Source organism: Capsicum annuum, chromosome 1 (genome assembly GCF_002878395.1).
Source record: "Capsicum annuum cultivar UCD-10X-F1 chromosome 1, UCD10Xv1.1, whole genome shotgun sequence".
Lineage (NCBI taxonomy): Eukaryota > Viridiplantae > Streptophyta > Magnoliopsida > Solanales > Solanaceae > Capsicum > Capsicum annuum.
The window spans coordinates 49,692,504-49,712,077 of NC_061111.1; the positions used below are offsets into that span (position 1 = coordinate 49,692,504).

General features: G+C 33.7%; 1 protein-coding gene across 1 annotated transcript; it reads left to right on the plus strand.

Moving 5' to 3' along the window:
- Window positions 1–616: 616 nt before the first annotated feature.
- Window positions 617–4,025, plus strand: LOC107873889. The gene is made up of 2 exons (XM_016720823.2): window positions 617–1,369; window positions 3,760–4,025. Exons 1-2 carry the CDS (start codon window positions 860–862, stop codon window positions 3,799–3,801), a joined length of 552 nt encoding a protein of 183 aa, XP_016576309.1. The 5' UTR covers window positions 617–859; the 3' UTR covers window positions 3,802–4,025.
- The last annotated feature ends 15,549 nt before the right edge of the window (window positions 4,026–19,574 follow it).

Below are 19,574 nucleotides of genomic sequence, written 5' to 3' on the forward strand. Positions count from 1 at the left end.
TTAATAAAAAAAAGTAAAATAGACATTTATGACATGTTTGCTTCAGTTGTTTCAATCGTAATTTTATTATTTTATCCCTAATTAATTATTATGAGCCATCTAAATATTAAAAAAATAATTAATAAAAAAATAAAATAAACAAAAAAAGATAAATTAATTATTGGTATTTTAAATTAACTTGACTTCTTATATGAGATCCGCTTAAATTTTTTCACAACTATTTTTTATAGTAATTTTATTGTATCACTTCTAATAAGTTATTATGAGTTATTTAAGACATGTCTACTTCGGGACTTCAATCGTGATATTTGATTGGCTCTCGAAATTATATCAATGTCACTTAAATTAAAATAGAAGAAAAAGTATTATAAATTTCAGTAATTAAAAACTTAAATTATTCTAAAAATATAATAAACTATCAATGCTACAAAACTTTAGATAAGTAGAGTATTATAAATTATAATGACTAACAACTTAAAATAGTAAATTATAATGTCAAAAAATTATTATAAATTATAATTTAAAATATTTAAAAAATATTTAAAATATAATTAATTATTAAAATTTTATTTGTATCATGTAAATTGAGACTAAAGAATGGGTCTTTTCCCTTAACCCCGCCCCCGCACACACACAAAAGGTACACCTCTTTAAGCGTAAAGGTACAATCATATAAAGCACACCTTCACTTAAAACCTCAATATCTTCAACAACAATGGCTTCCACTTCATGATTCCATTTGGGTATTTTCCTTTAACTCCACCCCCCCTCCCCCCCCCCCCCCCACCCAAAGTTAAGGTACAACCTCTTCAAGTACAAAGGACAACCATCTAAATTACACTTTCCTTGTTCAAGAACCATGGCTTTCACTTCAAGATTCCACTTGTGTCTTCTCCTTTTCTTGATACTAACCCCTTTTACCATCTCTTTGGACCTCACACCATCAGCACAACCACAACCAAAACCAAAACCAAAGAAACCAACACTATATGACATTCTCCCAGAATATGGGCTGCCACCTGGCATCTTTCCAGACAATGTGGAATCCTATAATCTTGATAAAGATGGAAACTTTGAAGTTTTATTGAAAGCCCCTTGTTATGTTAAGTTTGAATATTTGGTTTATTATGATGAAAAGATTAGTGGGAAGTTAGGTATTGGTTCAATTACTAAGTTAAAAGGGATTGAAGTAAAAAGATTCTTTTTTTGGTTTAATGTTAATGAAATTAGAGTTGATTTGCCACCACCTTCTGATAGTGTTTACTTTCAGATTGGTTTTGTTAATAAGAAGCTTGATATGCATCAGTTTCAGACTATTCATTCTTGTATGAAGTCATGTGGAGGATCATTAAGACAAGTTCTACAAAAGGTAAGTTTTGTTTTTAAAGATTTTGAAATTTTTGTTTCTGTTTATGTGTATAGACAATTCGGGAATATTAGTAGCTCAATTGGTTGACCATCTGAACTTTTACCTTGTTTGGGATTGAGTCGTCGTCATAATTGTTATTCTATTAAGAGTATATGTGGAGGATCAGTGAGACGAGTTCTACAAAAAGTAATATTTCTTTCAAAGATATTATGTTTCTGTATATGAGTATAGCCAAGAATCTTAGTAGCTCAGTTAGTCGGCACCTGTACTTTCACCTTATTGGTGAGGGTTTGATTCCTCTTGTAATCACCTTCCGATTACGAAAAAAAGAAGAAGAGAGTAGCCTATCCTAACTTGTTTGGGATTGAGGAGGAGGAGGAGTCGTAGTAGTAGTAGTAGTTGTTGTTGTTCTATTAAGAGTATATATGGTCGGGAGCGGAGTTAGAGGGGCAAAAAATTACACCGTCTATAAAAGCTATGTTGCTCGGACTCTCCACAAGAGTTTCGTTGAGCTCGACAAGTTCCACAAAAGGTAATTTTTCTTTCAAAGATTTTTTCTTTAAGTTTCTGTTTATGAGTATAGCCGATCCGAGAATCTTAGTAGGTCAGTTGGTTAGCTGGCTACCTAAACTTTCACCCTGTTGGTGATGGTGCGATACCTCATGTAATCCGCTTCCCCTACCCCTAATTCGAAACAAAAAAGGGAGTATAGCTGATCCCAACTTGTTTGGGATTGAGTCGTCATCCCGGTAGTAGTTGTTGTTGTTGTTCTATTAAGAATATATGTTGTAGGGGTGGAGGGATCCAACATACACCTATCAACATAGTATATTTTTTCTTTCAAAGTTTTCTGTTATGTTTAAGAGTATAGGCGATCTCAGCTTGTTGGGGATTGAGTCGTAGTAGTATTCAAAAATGTTGTTGGTTTTGCAGGATCAGATAGGCGACTGTCAACATAGTTTATAAGGTCAACTTTTCGGTGGCTGAGTCTATCGTTGGAGCTATGTTACTCAGACCCTCTTAAAATGTTGTCATACTCATGTCGGATCCTAGAAAATTTATAGCTTTTTGGAGGATACAGACACTACAATTTGTTTGAAGAGTCCGAGTGACATAGCTTTTGAGTTTGTTGCAACTACCATTTCACCGCTTGTTACCTTTCTTGTCTTGATAGAAAGGTCAGATCACTTACATGGGCAAATTTAGTCATGTTAAAAATGGATAGTGAAAACAATGAGGAGTTATTGATTTTACTAGCAAGTGAAAAATGTTGGTCAAAGCATCCTATTTTTCAGCTTTGAAGTAATGCATCTTCCTATTGCAAGTGCCAGTATAGTAACTTTAAGGTCTCTAGTCTATTTAACATGCTGTTATCAGGAGTTTGCGTTTATTCGAGCTTTAGTTGCCGATAGATTATTTTTTTCTCTTGATTTGTGATTTTGGCAACAAATTATCAATTGAGAAGAGTGTTGAGTACTGCTATGTTGCTCAGACTCTTAAAAATGTTGCCATACCATTGTCGCATCCTCCAAAATCGACAGCTTTTGGAGGATCTTTAGAGGATCAAACGCAAACTCGATGGTATTTTAGATTACCAGGAACATAGGCTGGAAATGATTAGTTTCCTCATATGTCTGTGTCGCATGCAAGAACCAAACCATGCCTTTTTTTAGTGCCTCAGTTTTAAACAAAAGAGAGTGTAGTACACACACCATCAGAAATTAGTCGAGGTGTGTTTCGCTAACCATCGGTGATAGTTCAGGTAGGAAACTCACACTCTCAATAGTTCTAGTATGAAACTCAAAAAAACCGTGATAGCTTGCTTAGGTGTGTTTTTGACCCTTTAACTCTTGAATATTGGAATTTCTACTGGAGGTCATCAGTATATTTTTGTTTCATGTTTCACTATTTTCATTGTTGTCATAAAAGAAGTTGTCTTCAGGCAATGATGAAATAACCATGGTATCCGGGCCAGTTTCTACACACCTCGACTAATTTCACGACATACCAATACTTGGACAAATGGGTAGAAATCACCTAGTGTTTTTGCCTCCACTGAGATTCGAATATGAGACCTCGTGGTTCTCCATTTGCTTGCAAGAAGGCTCATTTTTCATTGACAAGAAGTCTATTTTAGTTTAACTCAATTTTTGTTGAAACCTCATTGATCCTATTATTCAGAAGTGACTCGGAACACGACTGAAAAACATGAATTTTCGATGGACATTCTCATCGAACTCATTGTAAATGTGGGATTTCCGGCAAAAATCCATTCCAAAAGACCACTTTCAGAGGGATTTCCATCAGAAATTCACAGATTTTTAGTAGCGGAAAGTTCTCTTAGGTCTTACTATTTGTAAGTTGTAACAAAAAATTATCTATTTTTGCAGCATCAAGCCCCGGTCAATATGCAAATGCTTGTTACTGAGTAGATGGGAAATGAATATGCAACTCAAGATGAAAGTAGCAGTGGCAAAAATGTACTATTACTTACTTCATTTGCTGTGCACTGAAGGAAAACCAAGACTGGTCTTATGTACTGGACATTGCATGTGTATCGTTTATAACACGATCTTTGTAGAGTCATTTTCTTCTATTCAAATTGTAAAGGACTACATTCATTTCTTTGATGTTTGATTACATTAGTTAATGTGTATTCCTCTCTCCAAATCCCCTCGCGCTCCCTTCATCCTCCCTATCATAGGCGGACGCGGCCTGTGAAGTATTTTTTTTGATACGAAATGTAACATATACGTGGAAAATTACTAAAATTTTGACGAAGGTTACATTTTAAACATGATTTTAGAAGTGCAGTAGATTCGATGGCAGGCATTTATAAAGTTTAAATTTTGAAGCCGTCTGAACTCCTAACTCCACCCAAGTCAAAACAAGCCTAACTGTGACACTTTTGTGAGTTTCATATCGCTGCTGCAGTGACAAAAAGTTTGAAATTACTCGATAATAGGTAGAAAGAGAACTCCATACAAAAGGATCTATTTCTAATTGCTATTCTATTTATTGCTCTTTAGTGTCAAGTCAATATCGAACAAGTAAAAATGAACGAAGGGAGAAAAATTAACACCTCTCTTAGATGGTTGAAATATGAAAGTCAAAAAATGTGTGATAGTTCAACTGTGTTTTAACCTATTCCAATGGTATTTACCCACGTGAAGTTACTACTTGACACCCTTTTTGCGCACCATCAGCTTAGCTACTCAATAAGGTCTGTTTTAACATTTTAATACATAGTGACAGTTTGAGCAGATAAAAAAGACAACATGCATTTTAGTAGTAGAGTCAGGGTTTTCATTAAGAGGGTTCGAAAAAAATAAGTATGCTAATAGTGTTGGCAAAATAAGTACGCTAATAGTGTTGGTAAATGAATGGGTCGGACTATATATGTACGGGTCAGATCATATATGAGCGAGCTTATATACCCCTTATATACCCTTTGATTGTTTGAACTCTTTTTCGAATATTCTATAGCGAAATTAGTGAATCGAAGTAATGAATGAAATATTCGAAAATTCAATAATTTTTATCAAAATTAAATATTTATATTAAAAAGCTTATTAAATATATAATAATATTTAGTTTGAAATCAATTTACTGATTGCATTTTTATTATATAGTCACTTAAAATTTTAATAAAAATAATAAATTTAAAATAATTTATACTATGAAGCATTTTGAAAAAATTGACTAAGAGAGTAGTGTTTTTCTCTTTAAAAAAACAACGGAAAAGGTTCAAAAATACCTCTGAACTATTTGAAATAACTCAAAAATGCCCCTTGTTAGATTTTTGGCTCAAAAATACCCCTTCGTTAAATAATTGGCTCAAAAATATCCCTCCCTCTAACGGAATTCGGAAAAGGATCAAAAATACCCCTGAACTATCTAAAATGACTCAAAAATACCCCTCTGTTAAATATTTGGCTCAAAAATACCCTTCCCCTTAACGAAATTTGACCAAGCATGCCACCTAGATTAAAAAAACTACGCGACTATGCCACATAACCATCCACATATAAAATGTTAGTATTTTTTAATTATAGTATTTTTTAATTATATGACATTCCTTTCTTCTTTATTTTTATTTTTATTTAAAAACGTCAGTGAAACGGACAAAATTTACATGGCTTTTTCATTTTTAATCAAAGTAAACAAACGGTGGTTACATAATATTTTTTTAGAAAAAATTTATTAAATGCAATATCGTTATTATCAAATTTCTTTGATCATCTAAAAAACAAGTTTTTTCCTGTTGATAGGTTTAAAAGTGTGAAACTCAACAAAAGAGTCTTATTAAACTGAAAAACCCATTAATTATTAGGCCAGTATAAAAGTTAAAATTAAGATTTACTCGTAAAAATAACAAATTTCAAATTAAACTTCAAATTAGTTACTCAAAAGATGTGTTTGACTTTGCTAGCTTTTACTCAAAATGTTTATGTTAAAATGATTTAATAAATACCTCCTCTAATCTAAAATTAATGAATCTTTGAATGTGACACACATCTTCAAAAAGTTAATGAATGACATAATTAAATAATAATTTATCAATATTAAGTATCATTTTACTTCTTTTCAAACTTGTTCTAAAATTAATAAGATTATTCATCAAAACTGAATTTAGAAAAATGAATTAATTTCGAATGATTAAACAAGTGTTAAAAGAAATTCATTTATTTTGAAAAAGAATTTGTATATAGTAAATTCAACTCAATTATTAGTACATCAATATTTGCTAACTTAAAAGTTAAAATTCTAGCTCCTCCTCCGAGTCAACATCAGATCAAGATTAAACTGTCCCTCATCCCAAACGACAATAACAAGATGAAATTTAGAACTTTTAAAACACTTATGAAAAGGTGAAATCTAGAACTTTTAAAACACTAATGAAGTAATTAGCAACAGATTCATTTTTTGGTTTTTCCATTTCACTGTTTTGCAAAAAAAATAAAAATAAAGAAGAAAGGAATGTCATATAATTAAAAAATACTAACATTTTACATATGGATGGTAATGTGGCATAGTCACGTGGTTATTTTTTTATCTAGGTGGCATGCTTGGTGGGATTTTGTTAAAGGGAGGTGTATTTTTTAGCCAAATATTTAACAAAGGGGTATTTTTGAGTCATTTCAGATAGTTTGATCCTTTTTCGAATTCCGTACGAGGGAGGGGTATTTTTGAGCTAAAAATCTAACGAGGGACATTTTTGAACTATTTCAGATAGTTCAGGGATATTTTTGAACCTTTTCCAAAAAAATAATGAGAAAGAAGGACCGGAATGAAACAGACAATCACACTTCAAATGAAAAAAAGTTGAGAAAGTGCATTCCCTACACCACGGTTCGAACTTGGACAAATAGGATAAGTCTGAACCCCTTAACCATTGTGCTACACATTTAGTTTGTGCTGAGGGGTTCAACCTTAATAAATATCTCAAAAATAAAAAACATATATAATCAATACTTTTTCGACGAAGGGGTTCAGACCCCTTCGGCTCCACTTAGATCCGCTCATGCATACAACTAGAGATATAAAACTCCTAAAAAAATAACTGTCAAATGTATTTTCGACCATCTAACTGTAAATTTCAATATTGATTCTCATAGAAATGACAACCCCCACATCCATTTAAAATTTGTTATTTTATATATTTCTTTTCTTCATAGTGTGTATATTGTTTTTTCAATTATTTTGAGAGTAGATTTATTTTTAAAATCAAAAGTGTTAAGAGAAATTGTACATATAGAAAATAGGAGTAATATATTAATCGATATGCTCAGTCATGTAAAAAGACTAGATTTTTTTTCAAATGCTTATATTACTTCTAGAATATATAATGGTAACAATTCGTACAATAGTTGGCTCAGTAGAAATAAAATTTTCAAATGTTAAAATATAATATTTTTTCTTTAATGAAAAACTTAAGGTCTTTTGTTGAAGTTTCGCTTTAGGCCACAAATATCATTTAGCTGACCCTGCTGATCAACATTTAACTTAACTCGTCAACCTCCATAGAAGCGCGAAAAAACACGAAAATAAGTTTCAAATGGATTATCACCACCAAGAAAATTCATCAAAAAAATATGAAGGGGTTGCAGAAAGAAGATGGAAAAAGAGAGATAATCGCGTCGACGAAGCACAGATTCTTGGTGGAAGATGTGAATAAGTTGGCTGATGATTTTATGAAGAATTTCAGAAAGCAACTTAAGTTTGAAAGATCAAGAATCATTTAAGCAATTTCAAGAAATGCTTAATAGAGGAACTTAAGGTATATATATGATTCTTTGTTTAAGTTCTTTCTTGTGTTTCTTTGAATTGTAATGTTCTTAAGTGAAAAATCATACAAGTATATTTGTTCTGTCATTCTTGTGATTTTGAATTGTATAATACATTTTGAAAATGTGTTATGTTGTGTGTGGATTGTGTAAGTCAAACGCTCATCACTGGTTTGAATTTACAGATTCTGCATACCCGACTATATTGTGGAAATAACAATCTTAAGAAAATAACTTTATTACAGAATCTGTATAGCTTGCTTTTGGAGATTAAAGTTTTTACTTTCTACTCCGCCTGAACTTAACTAGTGATTTGAAGTCATAAAAACTTCGTCACAAGTTAAAGATCATTTGGTTGACAATTGGAAGTCATAAAAACTTCATTGTTAACTAGAAACAAGAAGAAAAATTTAAAGTCGCTTAATTTTTATAAGTAGTATTCTGAAAATACTAAGTATTTTTTTTCTTGTGGTGACAGAAAAATGACAACTGAAAGTCAAATGATGGATGCAACAACTTCTATGGGGGCAATTAATATTGCCACATCAAGTCGCACAAATGCTCCGCCAACAATGGCACTGGCGGAGAAGCCCAAAAAATTTTTGGGCATTGACTTTAAGCGGTGGCAGCAAAAGATGTTCTTTTACTTCACCACTTTATGTCTGCAACGGTTCACTAGCGAAGACGCTCCTGAGGTGCCCGAGGGATCGCTTTGTTATTGTAGAAGCTTGGAAACATTCGGATTTCCTTTGTAGGAATTATATTTTGAGTGGTCTCCAAGACGACCTCTACAATGTTTATAGTAGAACCAAGACATCAAAGGAACTGTGGGCCACTTGAACGAAAATATAAGAAGGAGGATGCGGGAATTAAGAAATTCCTTATTGCACGGTTCCTGGACTTCAAAATGATAGATAACAAATCTGTTGTCTCTCAAGTACAGGAGTTGCAAGTCATCATACATAATCTCCTAGCAGAAGGTATATCTTTGAAAAATGTTTTAGTTGAACAAATTAAAAATGTTCTTAATACTCACATAAACTATTTTGTAGGTTTAATTGTGAATGATTGAGAAGCTACCACCTTTGTGAAAAGACTTCAAAAAATACTTAAAGCATAAACGCAAGGAGATGACTGTCGAAGATCTTATTGTCCGACTGCATATTGAAGAGGACAATAAAGCTGCCGAGAGAAGGTCAAAAGGGAATTCTACAATTAATGGAGCACATATTGTAGAAGATGACCAAAACAATTCGAAGAAAAGAAAGAAAGTTGAACATGAAAGCAATCAATCCAAGAAAAAGTTCAAGGGAAAATGCTTCAATTATGGCAAAATTGACCACAAGTCCACAGATTGTCGAGCCCCGAAGAAAGGCAAGAAAAAAGATCAAGCAAATATGATTGAATCCAACAAAGAATGGGATGATTTGTGTGCTATGTTCTCAGAATGCAACTTGATGGGGAATCCTCGCGAATGGTGGATGGATTCTGGTGCCACCCACCATGTATGTGCCAACAAAGAGTTGTTTTCGTCATTTTCTCCGACTCAAGCAGAAGAAATGATCTACATGGCTAACTCCGCTACTGCTAAGGTGGAGGAAACAGGAAAATTTTTCTTAAAGATGACTTCCGACAAGGTCTTGACACTGAACAATGTGTTATGTGTTCCGGAGTTACGTAGGAACTTAATTTCTATTTCACTCCTAGATAAGAACGGATTCAAATATGTAATCGTTTCTGAAAAAATTGTAATTAGCAAAAGGAGAAATGTATGTAGGAAAAGGCTATCTGACCGAAGGCCTTTATAAGATGAATGTAATGACTGTTGAAATAAATAAAAGTTTGAATTCTTCTTATTTGCTTGAGTCTTATGATTTATGGCATGAACGTTCAGGCCATGTTAATTACAAAACGTTATGAAAACTGATTAACTTAGAAGTTTTGCCAAACTTTGAGTGCAATAAATCAAAGTGTCAAACGTGTGTGGAATCGAAGTATGCAAAACATCCTTATAAGTCCGTTGAAAGGAATTTCAATCCCTTAGACTTAATACACACTGACATTTGTGATATGAAGTCAACACCATCACATGGTGGGAAAAAGTATTTCATAACTTTTATTGACGATTGCACAAGATATTGTTATATCTACTTTCTAAATAGTAAGGATGAAGCAATAGATGCGTTTAGGCAATATAAAACTGAAGTTGAAATCAGTTAGACAAAATGATCAAAATGATAAGAAGTGACAGGGGCGGAGAATATGAATCTCTATTTGCATAAATATGTGTAGAGAATGGAATAATCCATCAAACTACGGCCCCATATTCACCTTAATCTAATGGAATTGCAAAAAGAAAAAACCGAACTTTGAAGAAAATGATGAATGCCTTACTTATAAGTTCTGGTTAACCGCAAAACTTATGGGGGGAGGCTATCTTTACGGCCAATCGTATACTCAACAGAGTTCCCCATAGTAAGACACAATCAATTCCTTACGAAAAATGGAAAGGAAGAAAACCCAACTTGAAATATTTCAAAGTGTGGGGGTGTCTAGCAAAGGTTCAAGTTCCTATACCTAAAAAGGTTAAGATAGGACCTAAAACGGTGAACTGCGTGTTCATAGGATATGCTAAAAGTAGTAAAGCATGTTGATTTTGAGTTCATAAATCTGAACATTCGGATATTAATGAAAATACGGTAATTAAATCAGATAATGCTGAATTCTTTGAAAATATTTACCCGTATAAAACTAAACATGAACAATCTAGTGGAGGATTCAAACGACCTCTAGATGAAACAAGTGAGAATGTACATAATGAAGAAAATCCAAGACGTAGTACACGTCAAAGAATGTCAACTTCATTTGGATCGGATTTTGTAACATTTCTCTTAGAAAATGAGCCTCAAACATTTAAAGAAGCGATGTCGTCGTCAGACTCATCCTTTCGAAAAGAGGCAGTCAATAGTGAGATGGATTCACTCTTAAGCAACCATACATGGAATTGGTTGACCTTCCTCTCTAAAATAAACCTTTACGTTCTAAATGGATCTTCAAAAGGAAAATGAGGACGGATGGTACTATTGACAAATATAAGGCAAGACTTGTAGTAAAAGGCTTGAAACAGAAGAAAGGCCTTGATTACTTTGATACATACTCGCCAGTAACAAGGATAACCTCGATTCGAATGTTAATTGCCTTAGCAGCGGTATATGATCTTCAAATCCATCAAATGGATGTAAGGACCGCATTCCTAAATGGAGATTTGGAGAAAGAAATATACGTGGAACAACTTGAGGGTTTTGTGGTTCCAGAAAAAGAAAATAAGGTGTGTAAACTTGTTAAGTCACTTTATGGACTAAAACAAGCACCTAAGCAATGGCATGCAAAGTTTGATCAAACCATGTTGCCAAACAGATTCCAGATAAATGAATGTGATAAATGTGTATATATTAAAGACACACCAAATCACCAAGTCATTGTTTGTTTATATGTGGATGATATGTTGATCATCAGTAGAGATATTTCTGACATAAATGCAATAAAATGAATGCTCGAGAGCAAGTTTGATATGAAAGACCTTGGAGTTGCAGATATGATCTTAGGTATAAGAATCCATCAAACTCCACAAGGGTTAGCATTGTCACAGTCTCATTATATCGAAAAAGTATTTGACAAGTTCAAGTATATAAAATTCGGTATTGCTAAGACTCCATTGGATGTGAACTTGCAATTCGAAAGAATGAAGGTGAAAGTGACTCGCAATTGGAGTACGCAAGAGTATTGGGATGTTTAATATATATAATGAACTGTACACGACCAGACATAGCATGTGCTATCAGTAAATTGAGTCGGTACACGAGTAATCCCAACAAAATTTATTGGATGGCATTGAAAAAAGTTTTGGAGTATCTTAAATACACTTAAGATTATGCTTTGCATTATAATAAATATCCTGTGGTACTTGAAGGATATAGTGATCCAAATTGGATCACCGGATCGAATGAAGTAAAATCCACAAGTGGATATGTATTTACTATCGGTGGAGGAGCAATTTCTTGGAAATCATCCAAATAGACTTGTATCACTCGCTCTATAATGGAATCTGAATTTATCGCATTAGATAAAGCCAGTGAAGAACCAGAATGGCTCCGAAATTTCTTGGAAGATATTCTGTATTGGCCCAAGCCAGTGGCACCAGTATGTATACACTGTGATAGCTAAGCGGCAATAGGTAGGGCAGGGAGCATGATGTATAACGGTAAATCTCATCACATACGACGGAGACATAATATCGTTAAAGAACCCCTCTCTAGTGGAATTATCACTATAGACTACGTAAAGTCAAAGGATAATGTGTCGGATTCACTTACAAAAGGCCTATCTAGAGAAAGAGTAGAAAGGGCATCCAAGGGAATGGGTTTAAGGCCTAGGACAAGTCAGCATGGCGGTAACTGTACCTAGCAGACTGTAGATCCCAAGAGTTAGGTTCAAGGAGATCAAATAAATTTGTGTATGACAAGTTCAACATTGTCAATTACCCAACCTATTCTCATAATGTAGACAATGTACAGTAAACTAGGATAAGACTTAAGGTGAAAAGTCTTTTAATGATTATCTAAATTTGGCAGATTTGACCAAATAGTTTAATCTACAGGATTGAACATTTAGAAATCACCTATGCGAGCGTGAAGTGGAAGCCGCTTCAAGGAGAATGTTAGTAAAGGCCTATTCTCTAAGCTCTCATGAAATCGAGACGTGTTCATGGCTGAAATGAACAAAACCATGAGAACCATAAATGTTAAAAGACTGGTTGTGTGGTATGTATTATCTAGGTGTACAATAAAGCTCGACGGTTCAAAGATATCAAATCTACCGATTGACCGAGTGCATCCCATGCATGTTCACTACGGAAAGTTCAAAGGGAAACCCACTTATCCAGATGCAATCAGTCTTTGCTTGATGATCACATAGTTGTCCGTAAAAGTTTTATGAAAACTAGCCATTCCCCATTCATGTGGGGGATTGTTGGGTTCATAGAAGTGTGAATGGAAAATGAAGAAAAAAAATAGTGGAGAAGAGGAGACACCAATTTTGAAAAGTGTACTCCCAAAATTGGAAAGTTCACTAATTCTCCCACATTGATGCGAGAAAGGAACTTTGGAGTGTTTATAATGATGAACACTTACTCCACATGGTAAGTGAGGTAAGAAATAAGAGATGTCTCGCGCCGTCGTCGTCGCTCGCTCGGATCGGCTTCAGATTTGGATTTGACAAATGATCGATCGATGAGATCTATCTTTTTGGATAAAATTTAGTTGAATTTCAAAAATACCATGCAGAAGCTATTTCGAACAGATGCTTCAGATAAATTTTTGAACTGATGCAATTTTACACTGAAATGGTGCACAATCTCGAAACTGAACTGATGCACTATTTTAGTAAACTGATGCACTGCTTCAGAACTAATGCATTGTTTCAATGAACTGATACACTTATTCACGAAATGACATGCCTGTTCAGAACAGTCACAATGTTTGGACGAAAATACATGAATTTTCAGAAAAGGTTACACCTTTTAGATGAACCTTTGTCACTTTTCAGAAGAAGTTTCTTGTGGCTATAAAAAACCTGGTTTCATCCACATATTTGCATACAAAATTTTCAGATTAAAAACTCTCTTGTCTCAAAAATATTCTGTGTGATCACTCAAAATATTTCGTGAGTTCGAAGATATTCCAACCGTTTGAGGTACCGCTACTGTTGGTCTGTTAGCCATTTTATCCTGGGAGGAAAAATTTCACAACCTCGGGTACAGTGAGGGGGATTATTTTCTTAAGGAATATTCGTGAATTCGGACGACTTGACTATTTTCTGTTTCATCTTAATTTCTGAAAAAAAAAATACACCTCTTGGAAAGGTCATTTTGATATTGTGTTGAGGGTATTTGATATACTTCATTGTGTTCTTGTTTATACTTGAATTCAAGTTGAAGTTGGTGTTGTAATATACAGATTTTACATACCCGACTATATTGTGAAAATAACACTAATTTCTACGGGCATGAATGTGAGTCCGGAATTGAAATATGCCCTTAATTCTAAAAAAATGACGAATCTATGTTTTGAAATTGGATTGTAATCAAAATAGGCTTAGTGCAAAAAATAAGTGCACTATGCTTTTTTAAAAAAAATGGAGTGACGGCTGGTTAAAGTGGATAGTGCACCTTTTTTGTGCACTATTTTTTTTTTACACAGTGCACAAAAATAGTGCATTATTAATTATTTTTTATAAAGTGCACTATTTTTGTGCACTATCAATTTAATTTTATTCTTTTTTTTGTAGGTTTGCGGAAAGTGCACTTTTTTTGTGCACTATCCTTTCTTTTTTTCACATAATGCACAAAAGGTGTGCACTATTAATTATTTTTTGTATAGTGTACTATTTTTATGCATTATTTATTTAATTTTATTCTTTTTTTAGTAAGTTATGGAAAGTGCACTTTCTTTGGTGCATTATTTTATTTTTTTTGCACATAGTATACAAAAATAATGCACTATTAATTATTTTTAGTATAGTTGTCACGACTCGAAAACGAGGGTCATGATGACACTTGTCGCGGCGTACCTTGACAAGTAAGTCTATCACCCAAACTGATACGAATAGAGAAAAAGACAGAAATACCCAAGGTAAGGCTTCTAGAATGAAGCCGAACCATATAAATAATCATAACAATGCGGAAAGAACTTATCCAAAACACCAATCATGCCTAAAATCAGGTGTCAATAGTGTAAGAACTACTAACACAATCCAAGAGTCAAATACATCAAAAAAATAACCACAAAGGAATAATTACGGTCTCCGAACACTAATAAAGACATAACTAGTATAGAAAGATAGAGGTGAACTTCAGACGCATGAATGTCCAACCGCTACCTTGGATGCTCCAATAACCGCCCGAATCAAGTAAGCTGAGGCACACTCGAGCTAGGACCTGCACCGAAAGGGCGCAGTAGGCATGAGTACGGTCTACTTGTACTCAGTAGGTATCATAGGCCGACTAAGCAAAATAGTAAATAAGGCATACAAAATATACACTAAGGGCACGTCACTTGCAATCAGAAAATGTCCCACAACGGTAGCTCACACCGCTTGCACTAACAGTTCTAATATATCTCACATATATTGCAAAAACACATCAAGATATAGAACACAAGTATAGATTATGTCACATATAAAATGGAGCAAGAGAGAACATGTAGATACAAGATCATCAAATACAAGTAAAGAAAGGTAAAACAAATACATAGATGACAAGTCAATAAGGAAATACAACACAACATAAACACAATAAAGTAAGTGCAATGTATATGATAATGATGATGATGATGCATGGGGTTGTCGCACAACCTCCGGGATCGTCGCACAATCCTTGTATACACCTATGGAGCCAAAGCTTCCCGACGTAGGACCCATGGGGGGTTCGTCAACCCATATACAATCCACATATCTCATATCTCTTTTTTGGCACATTCCTCGAAAAAGGTTTTATAAGGTGTTACAATATTTTTAAAAAGGTGTTGTCAGTGTTTCTCAGATGTTGTCACGGTGGTACCAATGTTTCATGAATGAGTATGATATGAAGATGTAATGCTCACAACCAATCACAATAAGTATTTCCACAACCAACCACATGAAATATTTCCACAACCAACCACAATGATACATTTTCACAACCACATGAGCCAATATTCACTCGTTATTTTCATTTCATCCATGAATTTCCACATGTCTCATATGTCAGTAGAATATGAATATAATCACAACACACCCATGGTACCACATTAAATAATACAATACAATTACTCACATGTATTTAAGGCTATCAATGTCACATAGGACCCCACACGGTCAAATATATCACATAATATTTCAATTTCGACAATTACATCACATATAGGCCCCCACACGGGCACAACACGTAGATGCCATTTTTCATGATTAGTTCTCACCCTTAACATGCATTTTTTACGATCATTTACTACCCAATCCAGTCTGAAGAGTTAAGTCATAACCTACCTCGAAAGCCGAAATTGATCCGCTACATTTGAACTCACGATCTTAATTTTCACGAACAATCCTGAACTCTACTAAAAACATCAAATATGAAATCTACGCGTCAAAACAAAGCCAACGACACCCATATTGACTACTTTTGGTTCGGAGTCAAAACAGGCCCCAAAAATAAGTTTTCGAAAAAGAAGGGCAAAATTGAAACTTTATTTCAAAAATATGTTCCCCATATTTTTAGAAACCTACATCTGAAAACCCAAGTTAAATCGAGTGAAAAACGGGGTTCAAATCGAAGATTAATCATTTTTGAGCTTTACCGAGTAAAATCCTTGAAATTCGGGTTAAAATCAAGAATTGGAGTTGTTTTGAAGGTTAAATTGATGAAAAACTAGTAATTATAAGATAAAAATATTATTCAAGTGAAAGAGGATGAAATTTGGGTTTAAAATCATGCCCTAATATTTTTGGGGTTTTGAGAAATTTATCAAGAAATTTCTAAGAAAAGGATGAATTCTTACCTTAAATCCGTAATAAAACCAAGAAAAAGATGTTAATCTAGCTTTTCAAGCCCTCACAAACTTCACTTTTAAACTCCCAAACTATTTAGGGGTTAACTCCCAAGAGGCAAGATGAAAAATGAGCAAAATAGGTCAAAAAAGGTTATTTATCAGTTCAGATTTTTCTGCACTGCTGTCAAAATAAAACCACAATATTGCATAAATGATACCAAAATGCATCAAAAATCATGTCAACCACCCCCACAGCCCAGAAATACCATAATGCAACTACGGGGAGAGGTAAAACAGTCAAATCACACAAAATCATAAATTTCACATATTTCATCAAATTTTTAGGTCGTTACATCATCTACCACTAAAAATCTATTTCGTCCTCGAACTAAGGCAAGGAAATACCTGGATCAATGAAAAGTTAGGGATAGGAACTACGCATATCAGACTCAATCTTCCAAGTAGTTACATCTACAGGTCAAAGTTGCCACTGGACCTGAACCACAAGGATCACTTTAGAGCGCAACTGTCTAACATCCCTAGCCAAAATGGAAACTGGCTCCTCAACAATGGACAACCGCTCATCTAACTAAACTGACTCCCAACGAATGACATGAGACTCATCAAGAATATAGCAACGAAGCATAAAAACATGAAAACTGGATGAATAACTGATATTTGGGTTTAAAATCATGCCCTAAGATTTTTGGGGTTTTGAGAAATTCATCAAGAAATTTCTAAGAAAAGGGTGAATTCTTACCTTAAATTCGTAATAAAACCAAGAAAAAGATGTTAATCTTCACTTTTAAACTCCCAAACTATTTAGGGTTTAACTCCCAAGAGGCCAGATGAAAAATGAGCAAAATAGGTAAAAAAAAAAAAAGGTTATTTATCAGTGCAGATTTTTCTGCACTGCTGTCAAAACAAAAAGCTGTTTTTTTTAACTCAATCCGGACTTCAACGGGGTGTCGGGATTCGTTCGGAGTCCGATTTATGCAAACGAACTATGCAACCACACTAAATTTGACGTTCCGGACGTGATGGGAATACCAGATTTTCCAAAAAAAAATTAGTTTTCACAAAATTGACCCCCGAGACCCGAAATCACAATTTTTCAAACCGAGGATCGAAATGAGATTTAAAAGCCGTAAAATCATACCAAACATGCTAATACAATAAAATCGATATTCCGGATCTCTTGGCGAATTCAAATTTTCCATACGAGTCGTTTCAACCAAAAGTGGGTCCCATACTCAACTTTTCAATTTTTTTCAACTTTTCGACCAATAGGTCAAAATGAGCTCGGGTGAACCAAAACCCGAACCAAAGGTCTACCTAGCCTAAAATCGATATTCCGAAGCTGCTGGCACAGCCCATTCGGTCATTCATCGCACGGATCAAAATATAACCATATAAGTCCAAAATAAGGCTCTCGAAGCCATCAAAAATCACAATATTACATAAATGATACCAAAATGCATCAAAAATCATGTCAACCACTCCCACACCCCAGAAATACCATAATGCAACTACGGAGAGGGGTAAAACAATCAAATCACATAAAATCATAAATTTCACATATTTCATCAAATTTTTAGATCGTTACAATAATGCACTATTTTTATGCCCTATTCATTTAATTTTATTCTTTTTTGCAGGTTAGTGAAAGTACACTTTTATTATTTCTTTCACATAGTGCACAAAAATAGTGCACTATTAATTATTTTTTATATAGTGCATTATTTTTATGCACTATTCATTTAATTTTTGACATAGTGCATTAGTACTTTTTTTTTCACATGGTGCACTATTCATTTATTTATTTATTTTGCAGATTATTATATGATGCACTATTTTAATGCACTTTCCTTTTTTTCATATAGTGTATTATTTCAGTATACGTTTTTTCTACTTTCATATAATGCATTAATTATATGCACTATTCATTTTTCTTCTTTTTTTAACTTTTATATAGTGCACTTTTCTTTTTTACTTTGGTTTTTTTAAAACATATTTAGTGCGCATATGAAAGTTAAAAAGAAAATTTATTGCACTATATGAAAGTTAACCGAAAAAATGGATAGTGCACATAATTAATGCACTACATGAAAGTAAAAAAAAAAAAAAAGTGCACTGAAATAGTGCACTATATGAAAAAGGGGGGAGGGGAGGGGGGGCGAGTGCAAAAAAATAGTGCATCATATGATAATCTGTTAAAAAAAAAATGAATAGTGCATAAAAATAGTGCATTATGTGAAAAAAAAGAATAATACATAAAAAAAAAGTGCATTATGAAAAAATTAAATGAATAATGCATAAAAACAATAAAAAATAATTGATAGTTTGTGCATTATGTGAGAAGAAAAAAAAGATAGTGCACAAAAGTGCACTCACAAAAGTGCACTTTCCACCAACATGCAAAAATAAATAAATAAATAAATAAATAAATTAAAAATGAATAGTGCATAAAAATAATGTACTATACTAAAAATAATTAAATAATTTGCACTATTTTTATGCACTATGTGAAAAAAAAAATTATGCACAAAAAAGTGCACTTTCCATAACCTGTAAGAAAAAACAATAAAATTAAATGGAAATTAACAGTGCACTGTTTTTATGCACTATGTGAAAAAAATGAATAGTGCACAAAAAACAGTGTACAATCCAACTTTAAACGACCATCACCCCACTCTGTTTAAAAAAAAAAAACATTTGCAACTAAGCCTATTTTGATAACAATTCAATTCCAAGACAAATTCATCATTTTTTAGAATTGAGGGCATATTTGAATCCCGGACTCCATGAATATGGATCAGACATGCAAGTTATGTCAAGGATCTCTAGAATCTAGAGAACACCTTTATGTCCAGTGTCACTTCTCCCAAAATATATGGTAGAGACTGATGGACGATGACTTGCATTGGTTGAACAGACCCTATCAAAGAGACATAGAGAGTTTCTACTTGGGAGCAACATTTGAAGTGTATCATTGCTGCTAGCTATTAGAGGCAAATCACAAGAGGCACATATCATGAGATTGGTATACACTGAGTTTGTACATGCAGTATGGATTGAAAGGAACCAAAAAGTATTTGAAGATAAGGCAAAAGAGGGGATGGTTATTGCTAATGAGAAGCAATGTGAGAGCATCATTGAGAACTAGAGATAGAATGAAGTTTTTCTAATTAAGGTTCTATAAGTTCACGGGTTCTAGAAAAATACAAGATAAGGCCGCATAAAATACACCCTTGCGGTGGGCCCTTTCCCGGACCCTACGTTTAGCGAAAGCTTTAGTGCACCGAGCTGCTTTCTTTTTTTAAGGCCTGGTTAGTA